This window comes from Danio rerio, chromosome 11 (genome assembly GCF_049306965.1).
Source record: "Danio rerio strain Tuebingen ecotype United States chromosome 11, GRCz12tu, whole genome shotgun sequence".
In the NCBI taxonomy this organism is placed as follows: domain Eukaryota; kingdom Metazoa; phylum Chordata; class Actinopteri; order Cypriniformes; family Danionidae; genus Danio; species Danio rerio.
Genome location: NC_133186.1, coordinates 38421272 through 38435659, shown reverse-complemented (window position 1 = coordinate 38435659; position 14388 = coordinate 38421272). Strand labels below are relative to the sequence as shown.

Sequence of the window (14388 nt, the reverse complement as noted above, 5' to 3'; positions counted from 1 at the left end):
ATTCTGATTATTTTCTTTTAGTATTTATTGGTGTTGTTTTCAACATTTTAACAAATGCAAAACGGTATACATGATATAAATAAATATATTTTATAATTATAAATGTTTATATTTATTACTTATGTGAGTATATAGATTTATTTGTGTGTGTGTGTGTCTATACATACATATGTATACGTGTGTGTGTGTGTGTATACACACGTATACATACAATGTTGGAATAATGCATTGCAAGTAACTCAAGTTACATCGTAATTTTACCTTTCTAAGTAACAAAGTAGAGCAATTTTAAAAAGAAATAATATTTGAGTTGCCTTTTAGTTTAACTAATGAACTTTTAAAAAATAAATTGCTGAAAATTAAACAATGAATTGCACAATCAATGAGGAAATTTGTTCATTATTTTCAACGCATCGAAGAAAAGGATTGTTTCAATGGACAGTGATTTTACTTAAGACAAATAGTACTAAAGTAGAGAACACATTCCTTTAAACTTTCAATATTATATATATGGCATGTATAGCTCTGGGGTCAGGAAGTTCTCAGATAACATCCTAAAATATATATAAATATATATATATATATATATATATATATATATATATATATATATATATATATATTTTTTTTTTTTTATGTTCTTTTAAGGGAAATGTAGGTGCAGGTTATACAGTGTGTAAAGTGAGGTTATATTAAGTAAGTTCCTCTATTAAAAAATAGGGGGGAAAAAGTTCTGAAAGAGATGAAGTCTTAGCCAGGTAATAAACAGTGATGCAAAGTAACTCAAAAGTAATGTAACACAATACTTACTATAAAAAGTTATTTAAGTAGTTAAATAACATAAGTAAGTACTTTTTTGGGGAGTAACTCAATACTGTAATGCATTTCTTTTATAACCTTTCCCAACACACACACACACACACACACACACACACACACACACACACACACATGTAAATGTGTGTGTGTGTGTGTGTGTGTGTGTGTGTGTGTGTGTGTGTGTATATATATATATATATATATATATATATATATATATATATATATATATATATATATATATGTGTGTGTGTGTAAATGTGTGTGTGTATGTATATATATATATATATATTTATAATATATATTTATATATATATATATATATATATATATATATATACACACACACACACACACATGAATATTCAGCATCTCACTTTCTAAAATCTCAGAATAAAAACAACAGTTTTTATATTTTACCTAAAACGTGCATTTTTTTATAAGTTCATGTCAGATATTTATATATAATAATTATTTATACAACGTGATCATTTAACATGTTTTTTTTCTGTTTGTTTGTTTTTTATCAATATATCAAATCACCTAAAACGTAGTCGTGGCCAAACACTTTCTTATGAAGGGCAAAAACCAAACTTGAAATAGGGCCATGAGCCGAAGTTTCCATGAATAATTTCCTCATTTATTTAAATATAAATAGAAAACATTATTTTAATCATATTACCTAATCCATTTCATTTTTTTGATAATAAACATTATAATGAAGACATGAGAATTAAATTTAAAACTCTATAGAGTTTATTAGTTTATTATTGGATTCATTTACAACATTTAATTGAAACATTTATTTTAAGTTAGTTTTTCTTTCTTTCTTTTTTTTTTTTGTAGCTTAGAAAATAAAACTAACAAATGAAGGCTTACATTAAATTAGAAGTGACAATGGATATTAAAACCATTAACTAAAACCCTCCCCTAAACTTTCCCTCTCTTCTTAGATGGGATGGAGGGCCAAATCAAAGGTTTGGACCGTTTGGACATCTTTGACCTAACGGGTCTCATGAACTGGACTTTTATTTTGTATTACTGTCAAGTGCAAGCAGCATTTCCGCCTCTTTTTGATTCTTTCAAGCTTGTGCCCATCGATATTGTAAACAATCCGCAAGTAAATAATGTTCTCTCCCGCAAAATAATCATACATAAATTGACATAAAGACACAATGCGATCCTACAGCCAGGATTTGAGCGGCGGACTCGAGAATGTTCCTGTTTTGATCGAAAACAGTGTCCCTAAAGAGGCTCTCTCCAATTTTCAGGTAGTCACATCTTCTTTCGTTACAGTATTTACAAGTACATTGGCATTTTAGTCATTTTGTAGTCGTAAAATGCTCCCAAGAAACCCTGAAGTTGATTTAAAAAAAATAGTAAGAATTACATTGCATGACTTGTCCCGCCACACCACCACCTGATGGCAGCACTTTCGTGTTCTTTCATACTCATTTCTAAAGTAAATCTTAAAGGGATAGTTAACCCAAAAATGACAATTTTGCTCACTATTCATTCACCCTCAAGTGGTTTCAAGGGCTTCATGATTTTATTTTCTTCAGTGAAACACAAAAGATATTCTGATGCATGTTAGTAACCAGTAGAAATTGACACTCAGTATAAAAAACAAATATTCTGGAAGTTAATGGTTATCGGGTGAAAGAAACTCAAACAGGTTTGTTACAAGTTAAGGGTGAGTAAATGATGGCAAAATGTTTAGTTTTGGTTGAACTATCTCTTAATGGCAAGACACTTCAGTTTAATAACTTAAAAATTGCAATGGTGATCACCGTACTTCCCCTAATGATTGATTAAATTAAGAATTGCAAACATTTTTTATTACAAGTTTTTTAAAAACTTTGTCTAAACATCCAAACGAGGCATTATGTGATTAAATATGCACCCATTTGCATACATTTGTAGCTCAAAAATTGAAACATTGGATGAAGTCATGTTTAGATTTCCTTTTTGAAACTTCAAGGTGTATTAGAGTCTAGAGTTTTTTATATAGGGGGGCTTTGGGAATCTATTTTTATCAGTAAATAAATATATAATTCAATAATAAATTAAGTACTGCCAACAGGCAAAAAATAAAATCAACAAAAAAACAAAACGCTGGATAAATATGCAAATTTTGCACGTCGCTTACTAAATACCTTCTGGAAACAGATTTTAAACAGAAATTAAACCTTAAACGATATGTTAACCAAAAATAATTTTAACTGTATTTATTAATAAATAAAGTGAATAAATAAGACATAAAATCACAACAATTTAGGAGGTCATGCTGAGAGAGGGAATTAAATGTTCACAATAAACCACAATAATAATAATGATAATGATAGTAATAATAATTATTAATAATAATAATAAACATTATTAAAATAAATATAATAAAATATATAAAGTTGATAAAAAATAGAAAAATTATAAATATATTTGTAACTTTTCTGATGTTACAAATTTGTGTTGTCTAAGAGTGACAGCAAAAATGTCAAAAACCTTTTTAAAGGTATAAAATTTAAATTTAAAATAAATTATAATATCAGGGTTTATGCCGGTTTGGTCCAATCAATTTTAAGACTTTTTAAGACATTTTTAGTACCATCAAGAATGAAATTTTAAACTTACATAGGGCTAAATGTAAAAGATTTTTTGGGATGTTTTAGCAGAAAAAAAATTTACTTGCCCCATCAAAAGACGTGTAAAAATCACATGTCAAAACAAGCAGAGCCTAGTTGTGTACATACTATTTTTTTCAACATAACTTTAAAAACAAACTCTTTAAAAACTTCAATAAAACCAAATATATGCACAGCAGACTGTTTTAGTATTAGTTATAAAAAGACTCTTGCTAAAAGCTTTATTGAAATGTATCATTGGTGATTGGATGTGTGTTGGATCGATTGAGTAGCCTTACATAAAGAAAAATTAAAACCCGTTTAAAATGATTTAAGACCTACAAGACAATAATTCAGTGAATTTAAGACTTTTTAAGGCCTAAAATTTTGTTTTTGAAATTTAAGACATTTTAAGACTTTTTAAGACCCTGTGAACACCCTGAATATTCTATATTATACTATATATATATATATATATATATATAGTTGAAGTCAAAATTATTATTGATTTTTTTTCTTTTTTAAATATCTCCAAAACAATGTTTAACAGAGCAAGGGCATTTTTACAGTATCTCTGATAATATTTTTTCTTTTGGAGAAAGTCTTATTTGTTTTATTTCAGCTAGATAAAAGCAGTTTTTAATTTTTTTGAAAACATTTTAATGTAAAAATTATTAGCCCCTTTAAGCTATATTTTTTTGGATATTTTTTGGATAATAAATCATTATGGTTTGTTATTATGGTTATTATTAATTACCCTAACCTGCCTAGTTAACCTATTTAACCTAGTTAAGCCTTTAAATGTCACTTTAAGCTGTTTAGAAGTGTCATGAAAAATATCTAGTCAAATATTATTTATGTCATCATGGCGAAGATAAAATAAATCAGTTTTTAGAAATGAGTTATTAAAACTGTTATATGTAGAAATGTGTTGAAAAAAATCTGCTCTCCGTTAAACAGAAATTGGGGTAATAATTCAGGGGGGCTAATATTTCTGACTTCAACTGTATATGTTTTTATTGTTCTATTTTTATAAATTATATAGATTTTTTAAATTATACATATCGGTATTTCAAGCTGCACATAAGAAATATTAAAGTTATTGTATGCAACTATAAACAGCATGAAATCAGTGTTTTTAATCCGACCCAATCCTTCAGTATGTGCCAGAGAATGTACAAGGACCCGGCTGTGACATTGACCCGAATGCGGTGACTCTCCCTGGCTGCTCGTGTCGCGTCCAGTCCTGCTTTCCCGAAAGCTGCCCCTGCCTGAGATTTGGCCAGACGTACGACAGCAGAGCCTGTCTGAACCAACATCCACAGGACGCCACATACAGCAGGCCAGTATTCGAGTGCAATGCTTTCTGCTCCTGCGGCGAGTCCTGCCAAACCCGTGTGGTCCAAAACGGGGTGTGTGTCCGTCTGGGTGTTTTCAGCACCGCCGACAGAGGGTTGGGGGTGGAGGCTCTAGAGCGCCTTCCTTGTGGCCGATTTGTATGTGAATATGCTGGGGAAGTCATTGGGATTGATGAAGCCCGTCGCCGTCAGCTTTCTCAGACTCCTCTTCATATGAATTATATTATCGCGGTGCAGGAGCATAAAGGGTTGGACAGGGTCACCCAAACTTTTGTGGACCCTGTAAATTTAGGCAATGTTGGGAGGTTCATCAATCACTCGTGCCAGCCAAATCTGATCATGCTGCCCGTCCGGGTGCATTCTGTGCTGCCCAGACTCGCTCTATTCGCAAATCGGGATATTGAATGCTATGAAGAGCTGACTTTTGACTATTCAGGTGGACAAAACAGCAGTGCAGAAACAGCCAAATTGGATGAAAAGACTCACGTTGGAGCTGATGGTGAGGAAATACCTCAGAAGAAAGTCTGTCGTTGTGGGGCATCGAATTGTTCAGGATTTTTGCCATTGGATATGTCAATTCTTCATTAAAAAGTGTTTAGTTTTAAGTCAACTCTCTGTCTTTTCTTGTTGTATTTTTTTTTACTCTACAGAAAAAATATTATGTTTTAGTGGGTTTTACTTGATAGTAATTATAAATGGTAGTTTTCTATAATAATATTTCTGCTGGAGTGACATGTAAAATTAATAGTCAGTAATTATGTATATTATTTTATATTTTATTATATAACAATTAAAGAAATAGGAGTACATTTAGTAATTGTTTGACAAATTTTGTGACACTATAATAAAGTTTGGTTATTTCACACTAGTTTATAGGTATGTCCAGATCTGATCACTTGATCAGAAATCGGGCCCGTTTCAGACTCGATCAGAAGCGGACGTTACCTCTGCATCAGGACTCGAATATATATATATATATGTATGTATGTATGTATGTATGTATGTATGTATGTATATGTGTATATATATATATATATATATATATATATATATATATATATATATGTATATATATATATATGTATATATATATATATATATATATATATATATATATATATATATATATATGTATATATATGTATATATGTATATATATGTATATGTATGTATGTATATATATATATATATATATGTATATATATATATATATATATATATATATATATATATATATATATATATATGTATATATATATATATACACACACACACACACACACAAACACACAACAGTTCTGTCTGGTTCTTGAATCTGATTGGCTGATAGGTGTGCAATCTTTTGCCAGTAACATCACACAAAGGCCTCTTCCCCCTTCACCTCTGTGTATTACTCTGCCGACATACAGCAAGCAACAAGCAGGCTACAGTTTGACAAATATTACTGTTGTTAGACAACAAAATGTGCTTTAAAAGCTTTTTTAGTTGAGAATGTAGCTGTTTATATTGCAACCATTGAGTTTATTTGTAAGAATAGTGCCTATTTTGAAATATGTAAAATTTTTGAGAGCTCGTCTGTGGACAAAGACGGTTGACGTTGTCTATCCACAAGATGGCGCCAGAACCGCACAACAAGCCCTTGCTGAGTGTGTTCTCTTGAGCGCAAATAAAAAGGTGAAAAACGGAAGCCTGGTAGTTTTTAAGGGGGACCGAATAGAATCAATAAGAAGCGGCGAATAAGAAACTGGAATCAGCCTTGTCCCTCCTTATCGCAAACACAACAGCAGTCTGGTGAGAAACCTCTGTAGAAGGATGGCATTTCATGTCATGTTCAGTCTTATAGTCTCAAAATGTGAGCAAAATTCAGCTATTTTGTCATCACCTTAAGGGGGTCACAAACCAGAAGCGCTGCTTCACATTACGCTATAGAGAATTATTCAAATACTAGCTCTAAAGTAACGTTGGTGAATTAGTAGCGGCTTCTGCTGTTCTGACGTCAGCTGCAGATGTGAATGAATGGTGGAAGAAAGTAGTTCTTAATACAAAAGGAATTTTAGACTCTTTTTATGTACAAGACTGTACCGTCGAACTGTTGTATAAATGCAATATCACACTTGTAGCAGTGTGCTATGGCTTTATATCGTGCCAACACATGCCTCCCACCAGTGCTGATATACAGCCATAGCATACTGCTACGAGTTTTTAGACTCTCCGTATTTGATTTTCTTGTTTATGTCGTCTAAATGTTGTATAAACACAATATCACACTCCTAGCAGTGCGATATGGTTGTATTTTATCGCTGGTGGGACACTCAGCATGCCGCCTCCAACACATGCCTCCCACCAGTGCTGATATAAAGCCATATCGCACTGCTACTCGTGTGATATTGCTTGTATATATATTTTTTTTTTTTTACAAATAATTTAACTATCTATAGTTATGTGGTGGCACAGAGTTAGACCTCTTTCTTGACTTTCTTTTTTCACACTGAAACAGCAACGTGTGCGGCATGACATCACATTGTTGCAGAGACGCTATTGGTTAAATGCCGGCAAAGTAGAACACAAAGCATCTTGAAGCAGAAATTGCGAGTATGTTTGTGTTCTGGAGGTATTATAAAGTTGATGACAACAACATTGCCATCGCAAACTGTGAGATATTTGCCTGGCGGGTATTTTAGGTAGAGGTGCCATTTGTTTTTATAATTTTTTTTAAAATTTACTGTTGCACTAAAGTCTAAAAGTGAAGAATTTATGTTATTTAATACTTGATTGTTCAAGCTACCTCACACAAGTGCTCTGTCGTTGAATGTTAAAATAAAGTGAATTAAGTAAAAGTAAGCAACATCCTGAATCTGTTTTTTCGCTCTATTTTAATGTATCTTTTTAATGTATTATGTAAGTATCGGATCGGGTTTCGGCATGGGCAGATACTCAAAATCAAATGATTCGGACTCGAGGGGACAAAAAACCCGATCTTTACTAGTTTACATTACACAGTATGTTTTTAAAACTGCATTTATTAATAAATCAAACAATAATAAAATAAACATTCAATTAAATTCATAACATTTTTGAAGATCACACTGAGACAGGGAATTAAATGTTTTTTCTTCTTCAGTTAAACACAAAAGAAGATATTTTGAAAAAGGTTAGGAAAATCAAATGTTATGGAAGCAAATGGTTTCTGGTTTCCTATCATTTTCATAAAAACTTCTTTTGCATTCAACAAAAGAAAGAAACAAACAGGTTTGTTACATGTGAAGTGTGAATAAATGATGACAGAATGTTCAGTTTTGGGTGAACTATCTCTTTAAGGCAAGACACTTCAAGTGGATAAGTTTAAAATTCTAATAGTGATCATTGTACCTCTTGTAATGATTGATTATATTAAGAATTGCAAACAAGATTCCAAAAAAAAAACTTTGTCTAAGCATGCAAATGGGGCATTATGTGATTAAATATGCACCAATTTGCATACATTTTTAGCGCAAAAATCGAAACATTGGATGAAGTCAAGTTCAGATTTCCTGTTTGAAACTCTTTGACGTATTAGAATCTAGAGTTTTTATAGAGGGGATTTTTGAGAATCTATTTTTATCAGAAATTAAATAAACAATACAGAAATAAATTGAGTACTGCCAACAGGCAAAAAATAAAAGTAGAATAAAAGAAAATGTTGCATTTAACCGGACAAATTATGCATGTACTTTAGTAAATACCTTGTTAATACAGATTTTAAATAGAAGTTTAGCGTATATAAGAGCTAAAAGAAATGTTTATGTCTCAGTGCAGGAGAAAAATCTAATTTTAAGAAAACAGCCTTTAAAATATGCATTGTATTTAAAACCGACAGATGGTAAAGTCTGATAAAGTGCGGCAAAAGAAACATTGAAAAGTGTATTTTGGATGTTTTTTGTTACATTAGATAAAAAACAATAAGTAATTCTAATGTATATTGTTTAATATTTTCACATTAAATAATAATAATAAAATATTAAATATATATTAATAATATTATAGTTAAAAATAAATGATATTTAAATTGTTCTTTTTTTAAATGATTTTTTTGTCAGTATCTTCAACGTGCATTTTCAAGTTGCATATGAAAATATTTATTGAAGTTTATATGTTGTAAACAAATATTTATATGTATGTTAAACTAGATTAATAAATGCTGTAAAAAAATTTTTGCATTTGTCTTGTTATTGTTCGCTAAAATAAAACTCTTAAAAAATTAACTGAAAAAAGCTAAAATAAAAAAATATATTCACATAATATAATAAAATATTCAATTCAAAACCTAAACTAAAAAAAAAAACATAAAATTATTTTCTTGGCAGCTAACCGAAATAAATATATGTGGGTTCTAAAATTGCTAAAAGATAAATATAAATATTTATAAACGAACAAAATTAACATTTACAATACAAACAAAACAGAAATAAATAGTACAAAGATACACTGTTCATACTAGGGCTCCACGATATTGGAATTTTTTTTTACATTGAACAGTTGAAGTCAGAATTATTAGCCTCCTTTTGAATTTTTGTTTCTTTTTTTAAATATTTTCTAAATGATGTTTAACAGAGCAAGGAAATATTCACAGTATGTCTGATAATACTTTTAGTTCTGGAGAAAGTCTTATTTGTTTTATTTTGGTTAGATTAAAAGCAGTTTTTAATAATAATATAAAAAACATTTTAATGTCAATATTATTAGCCCCTTTAAGCTAAATTGTTTTTCGGTAGCCTACAGAACAAACCATCATTATACAATAACTTGCCAAATTACCCTAACCTGCCTAGTTAACATAATTAACCCAGTTAAGTCTTTAAATGTCACTTTAAGCTGTTTAGAAGTGTCTTGAAAAGTATCAAATAAAATATTATGTACTGTCATCATGGTGAAGATAAAATAAATCAGTTATTAGAAATGAGTTATTAAAACTATTATGTTTGGAAATGTGTTGAATAAATAAACAGGGGGGCTGACAATTCAGAGGGGCTAATAATTCAGACTTCATTTGTATATTGCGATATAAATACAATTTCACTAGACGACTTTGCATCTTCTTAAAATCTAATGAACAATCTTTAAAAAATGTTGGCTCCCCCGACACATTTTCGTTGTTGTCTGTGCTATTTGCAGTGCTTTTCTGTATTTACATGTGTTGTGGATATTTACATGCACGTTTAGTCGGAGATTGATGAATTAAGGTTTACTATTTGCATCTTTATAAAATGTAATAAACAATCTATAAACTTTTTGGGGTCCCCCGACACATTTTTGTTTTGGCCTGTGCTATTTGCAGTGCATTTCTGTATTTGCATTGTTTGTGAGTATTTTCATGCACAACAATCTATAACTACATTCAAGAAAAAGATGCAATTGAGATAAAGTGTTTTATTATTTCCAGAGTCTAACAGTATTCAAAGTACAGTAACTGACTAATAAAAATAAAAATAATTCAATAAGATTAAAAATAGTAAAGGTCGCAAATAGTACAATTTCTTAGCCCTGAATGCTTTTAAAATCATTATACAATCGCAGGCATCAAAAACACATGCAAATGATAAATTATAATACAAACTCAACATTGCATATTCTGCGATGTTAATAGAGGATGCTGGGCAGCCAGCAAATAGAGCATTACAGTAATCCAGCCTAGAAGTCATAAAAGCATAATTCAATTCGACTTTATTTGTATAGCGCTTTTACAATGTAGATTGTGTCAAAGCAGCTTCACATAAATGGTCATAGTAACTGGATCAGGGTAGTTCAGTTTTTAGTGTTTAAGTTCAGCTCAGTTTAGCTCAGTTCAGTGTGGTTTGAAATCATTACTGAGAGTCCAAATACTGAAGAGCAAATTCATCGATGAGTAGCTTTTCAGATCCTGAACCATGCAAGCCAGTGGCGACAGCGGAGAGGGAAAAAAACTTCACCAATAGAAGAAGGAAGAAAGAAAACCTTGAGAGAACCAGACTCAGTTCGGCACGACCATTTTAATTTCTTCGCTGTCCAAAAGTCTTGTGCAGAGCTGCAGTGACTATTGCGATTGATCACATTGTGATATCGAAGCTGAAATGTTATATTGTGCAGCCCTAGTTCATACATAATGCATATTGCATCCTTTAACTTTATCAGTCCTCCAGAAATGTACAACAGCATCATCTTGTGTTTATGTAGCATAACCGTCTCCTTTAAGAGCAGTCTGGGTTTGTCACCCTGTCCTACTGGGTAATGAGCAATTAAAAAGTGCCCATGGGTGATTTAATATAGTAACGGCTGTTAGTCTCCGACCCACTTCACTCTGATGCCACCCTAAAATCTGCCCCTCTCCTCTCCATCTGCCCCATTTCCAGACCAGCCCCTGCTTTCATCTCCAGTGCAGTATTAATATCCACATCTGGGTTAATTAGCAAAGAGACCAGAAACCAGAGCAATGCGCAAGGCATTCTGGGCACAAGCAGATTGAGTCCATCTTTATCAGTGACACTTTTAGTATGTCTGGTTGCATCAATACTGGATTATGGATTGAGCTTCTTGTCTAGTTTCTTAGGGAAATCTCAGTCAATCTCAGTATGTTTTTAAATATATGTCAATAATATTATAATTTATTGTAATGCATGTTTAGAAAAAAAAAACATGATTAGAATGTAACAATATATGTTAACAATTAAAATTACATTATTTAAATTAAATGTAATTTTACATTTTTTATGGATAGTGTATCCCTGTGATTGTGTAGTGATTTTGTATTTTGGTGATTGTGCAGTGACAGTGTTTAATGGTTAGTTATGGTGATTGTGCAGTAACAGTGTTTAATGGTCAGATCTGGTGATTGTGCAGTGATGGTGTTTAATATTTAGTACTGGTGATTGTGCAGTGATGGTGTTTAATGTTCATTTCATGTGATTGTACTGTGATGGTGTTTAATGGTCAGATCTGGTGATTGTGCAGTGATGATTTTTAATGTTTAGTAGGGTGATTGTGCAGTGATGGTGTTTAATGTTCATTTCATGTGATTGTACTGTGATGGTGTTTAATGGTTAGTTCTGGTGATTGTGCAGTGATGGTGTTTAATGTTCATTTCATGTGATTGTACTGTGATGGTGTTTAATGGTTAGTTCTGGTGATTGTGCAGTGATGGTGTTTAATGTGTGGTTCTGGTGATTGTGCAGTGATGGTGTTTAATGATCAGTTCTGGTGATTGTGCAGTGATGGTGTTTAATGGTCAGTTCTGGTAATTGTGCAGTGATGGTGTTCAACTAGTTTTGGTGATTGTACAGTGATGGTGTTTAATAGTCAGTTCTGGTGATTGTGCAGTGATGGTGTTTAATGGTTTGTTCTAATGACTGTGCAGTGATGGTGTTTAATGGTCAGTTCTGGTGATTGTGCATGTGCAGTGATGGTGTTTAATGGTCAGTTCTGGTGATTGTGCAGTGATGGTGTTTAATGGTTAGTACTGGTGATTGTGCAGTGATGGTGTTTAATGTTCATTTCATGTGATTGTACTGTGATGGTGTTTAATGGTCAGATCTGGTGATTGTGCAGTGATGATTTTTAATGTTTAGTAGGGTGATTGTGCAGTGATGGTGTTTAATGGTCAGCTATGGTGATTGTGCGGTGATGGTGTTTAATGGTCAGTTCTGGTGATTGTACAGTGATTGTGTTTAATGGTTAGTTCTGGTGATTGTACAGTGATGGTGTTTAATGGTCAGTTCTGGTAATTGTGCAGTGATGGTGTTCAACTAGTTCTGGTGATTGTACAGTGATGGTGTTTAATAGTCAGTTCTGGTGATTGTGCAGTGATGGTGTTTAATGGTTAGTTCTGGTGATTGTACAGTGATGGTGTTTAATAGTCAGTTCTGGTGATTGTGCAGTGATGGTGTTTAATGGTTAGTACTGGTGACTGTGCAGTGATGGTGTTTAATGGTCAGTTCTGGTGATTGTGCATGTGCTGTGATGGTGTTTAATGGTTAGTTCTGGTGATTGTGCATGTGCAGTGATGGTGTTTAATGGTCAGTTCTGGTGATTGTGCAGTGATGGTGTCTAATGTGTGGTTCTGGTGATTGTGCAGTTATGGTGTTTAATGGTCAGATCTGGTGATTGTGCAGTGATGGTGTTTAATGGTTAGTTCTGGTGATTGTGCAGTGATGGTGTTTAATGTGTGGTTCTGGTGATTGTGCAGTGATGGTGTTTAATGTGTGGTTCTGGTGATTGTACAGTGATGGTGTTTAATGGTCAGATCTGGTGTTTGTGCAGTGATGGTGGTATTTTATGCTCAGTTCTGGTGATTGTGCAGCAACTGTGTCTCCTTGTGATTGTGCATTGATGGTGTTCAATGTGCGGTTTGGTTCTGGTGATTGTGTTTTATGTGTGGATTGTGTCTGTTTTTGTCTCCTCATGACTCATTGGCTGTGGCGAGTGAGCACATTGCCTTGTCTCTATGGAAACAGCATGTGTGATGTGGCCTGGACTCGGAGTGTAGGCTGTTTAGTTTTCAGCAGTGATTGTTGAATAGTGAAATCTGTGTTTCTCAGCTCAGTGTCAGCCTTGCTTCATAAGTTGTCTACTTATGATCCGACTGACAAAAGAGGGCATGTCAAGGTCTCATTGGTGTCTTTTCATGTGTGTGAGAAAGAGATAAAGAGAAAGAGAGAGATGAGGAGAAAGGAAGCTGCTCTGATCACGAGCTCTGCATCACTGAAAGTGACATCTATCTATCTATCTATCTATCTATCTATCTATCTATCTATCTATCTATCTATCTATCTATCTATCTATCTATCTATCTATCTATCTATCTATCTATCTATCTATCTATTTATCTATCTATCTATCTATCTATCTTTATAATATGATTATAGTGAATTAATAATTTCATAATCATTTGTTCATTAAAAATTAATGTTTACAATTTTCATAACTAAAACCGGTTATAGATAAAAAAAAAAAAAAACAGATGCAAAAACAGATGCATTTCCGTTTGTTGGCTGGCCTTTTTCTTGATTGGCTTGAGATCCTCTGGAGAAACTGGGGCAGTGTTTTATTAAACAAGTGTGTCCCTCAAGACTTGGTTAATGTCCGAACTGCTGGTGTTCAGTGCTGCCCAGTTTAAAACCGTGTTGCCTCATATTTTTATATAGAACATTATCAGGAGAGTTTGAGTGCAACATTTTTATTCCAGTGGCCCAGATAGCAAATGACTTCCAGAACAATAGCAAAAAATCCACTGCTGTGATCAATACACAACACTTATGATGGATATTTAGTGGGATATACAGTAACATTTCAAATGTGACTTGTTTTTTTGTATTTACATATTATGCACAAAAAGATTTAAACAGTTACTAATAAAAACATACACTTTCTAAATATGAAGTTTACTCAATTAAAAATTGCGAATAACATTTGCAGTTTAAACTAAATTACTACTACTACAGCTATTTATATTATTATTATTATTATTATTATTATTATTATTATGACTATTTACTTTTAAAAATAGTTTTAGTTTAAGTTTAAGGAATAGTTTGAGTTTCTTCTTTAGAAAATTAGAAACTTGGAAACCTGTAACCATCATA

At 32.2% G+C, this 14388-nt stretch overlaps 1 protein-coding gene across 1 annotated transcript; it reads left to right on the top strand.

Annotated features, from left to right (window-relative positions):
* Positions 1 to 1899: 1899 nt before the first annotated feature.
* setmar (SET domain and mariner transposase fusion gene) lies at positions 1900 to 5408 on the top strand. The gene is given in 2 exon segments (NM_001113600.2): positions 1900 to 2090; positions 4601 to 5408. Coding segments are annotated over 2 exon segments (882 nt in total). The 5' UTR covers positions 1900 to 1994; the 3' UTR covers positions 5387 to 5408.
* The last annotated feature ends 8980 nt before the right edge of the window (positions 5409 to 14388 follow it).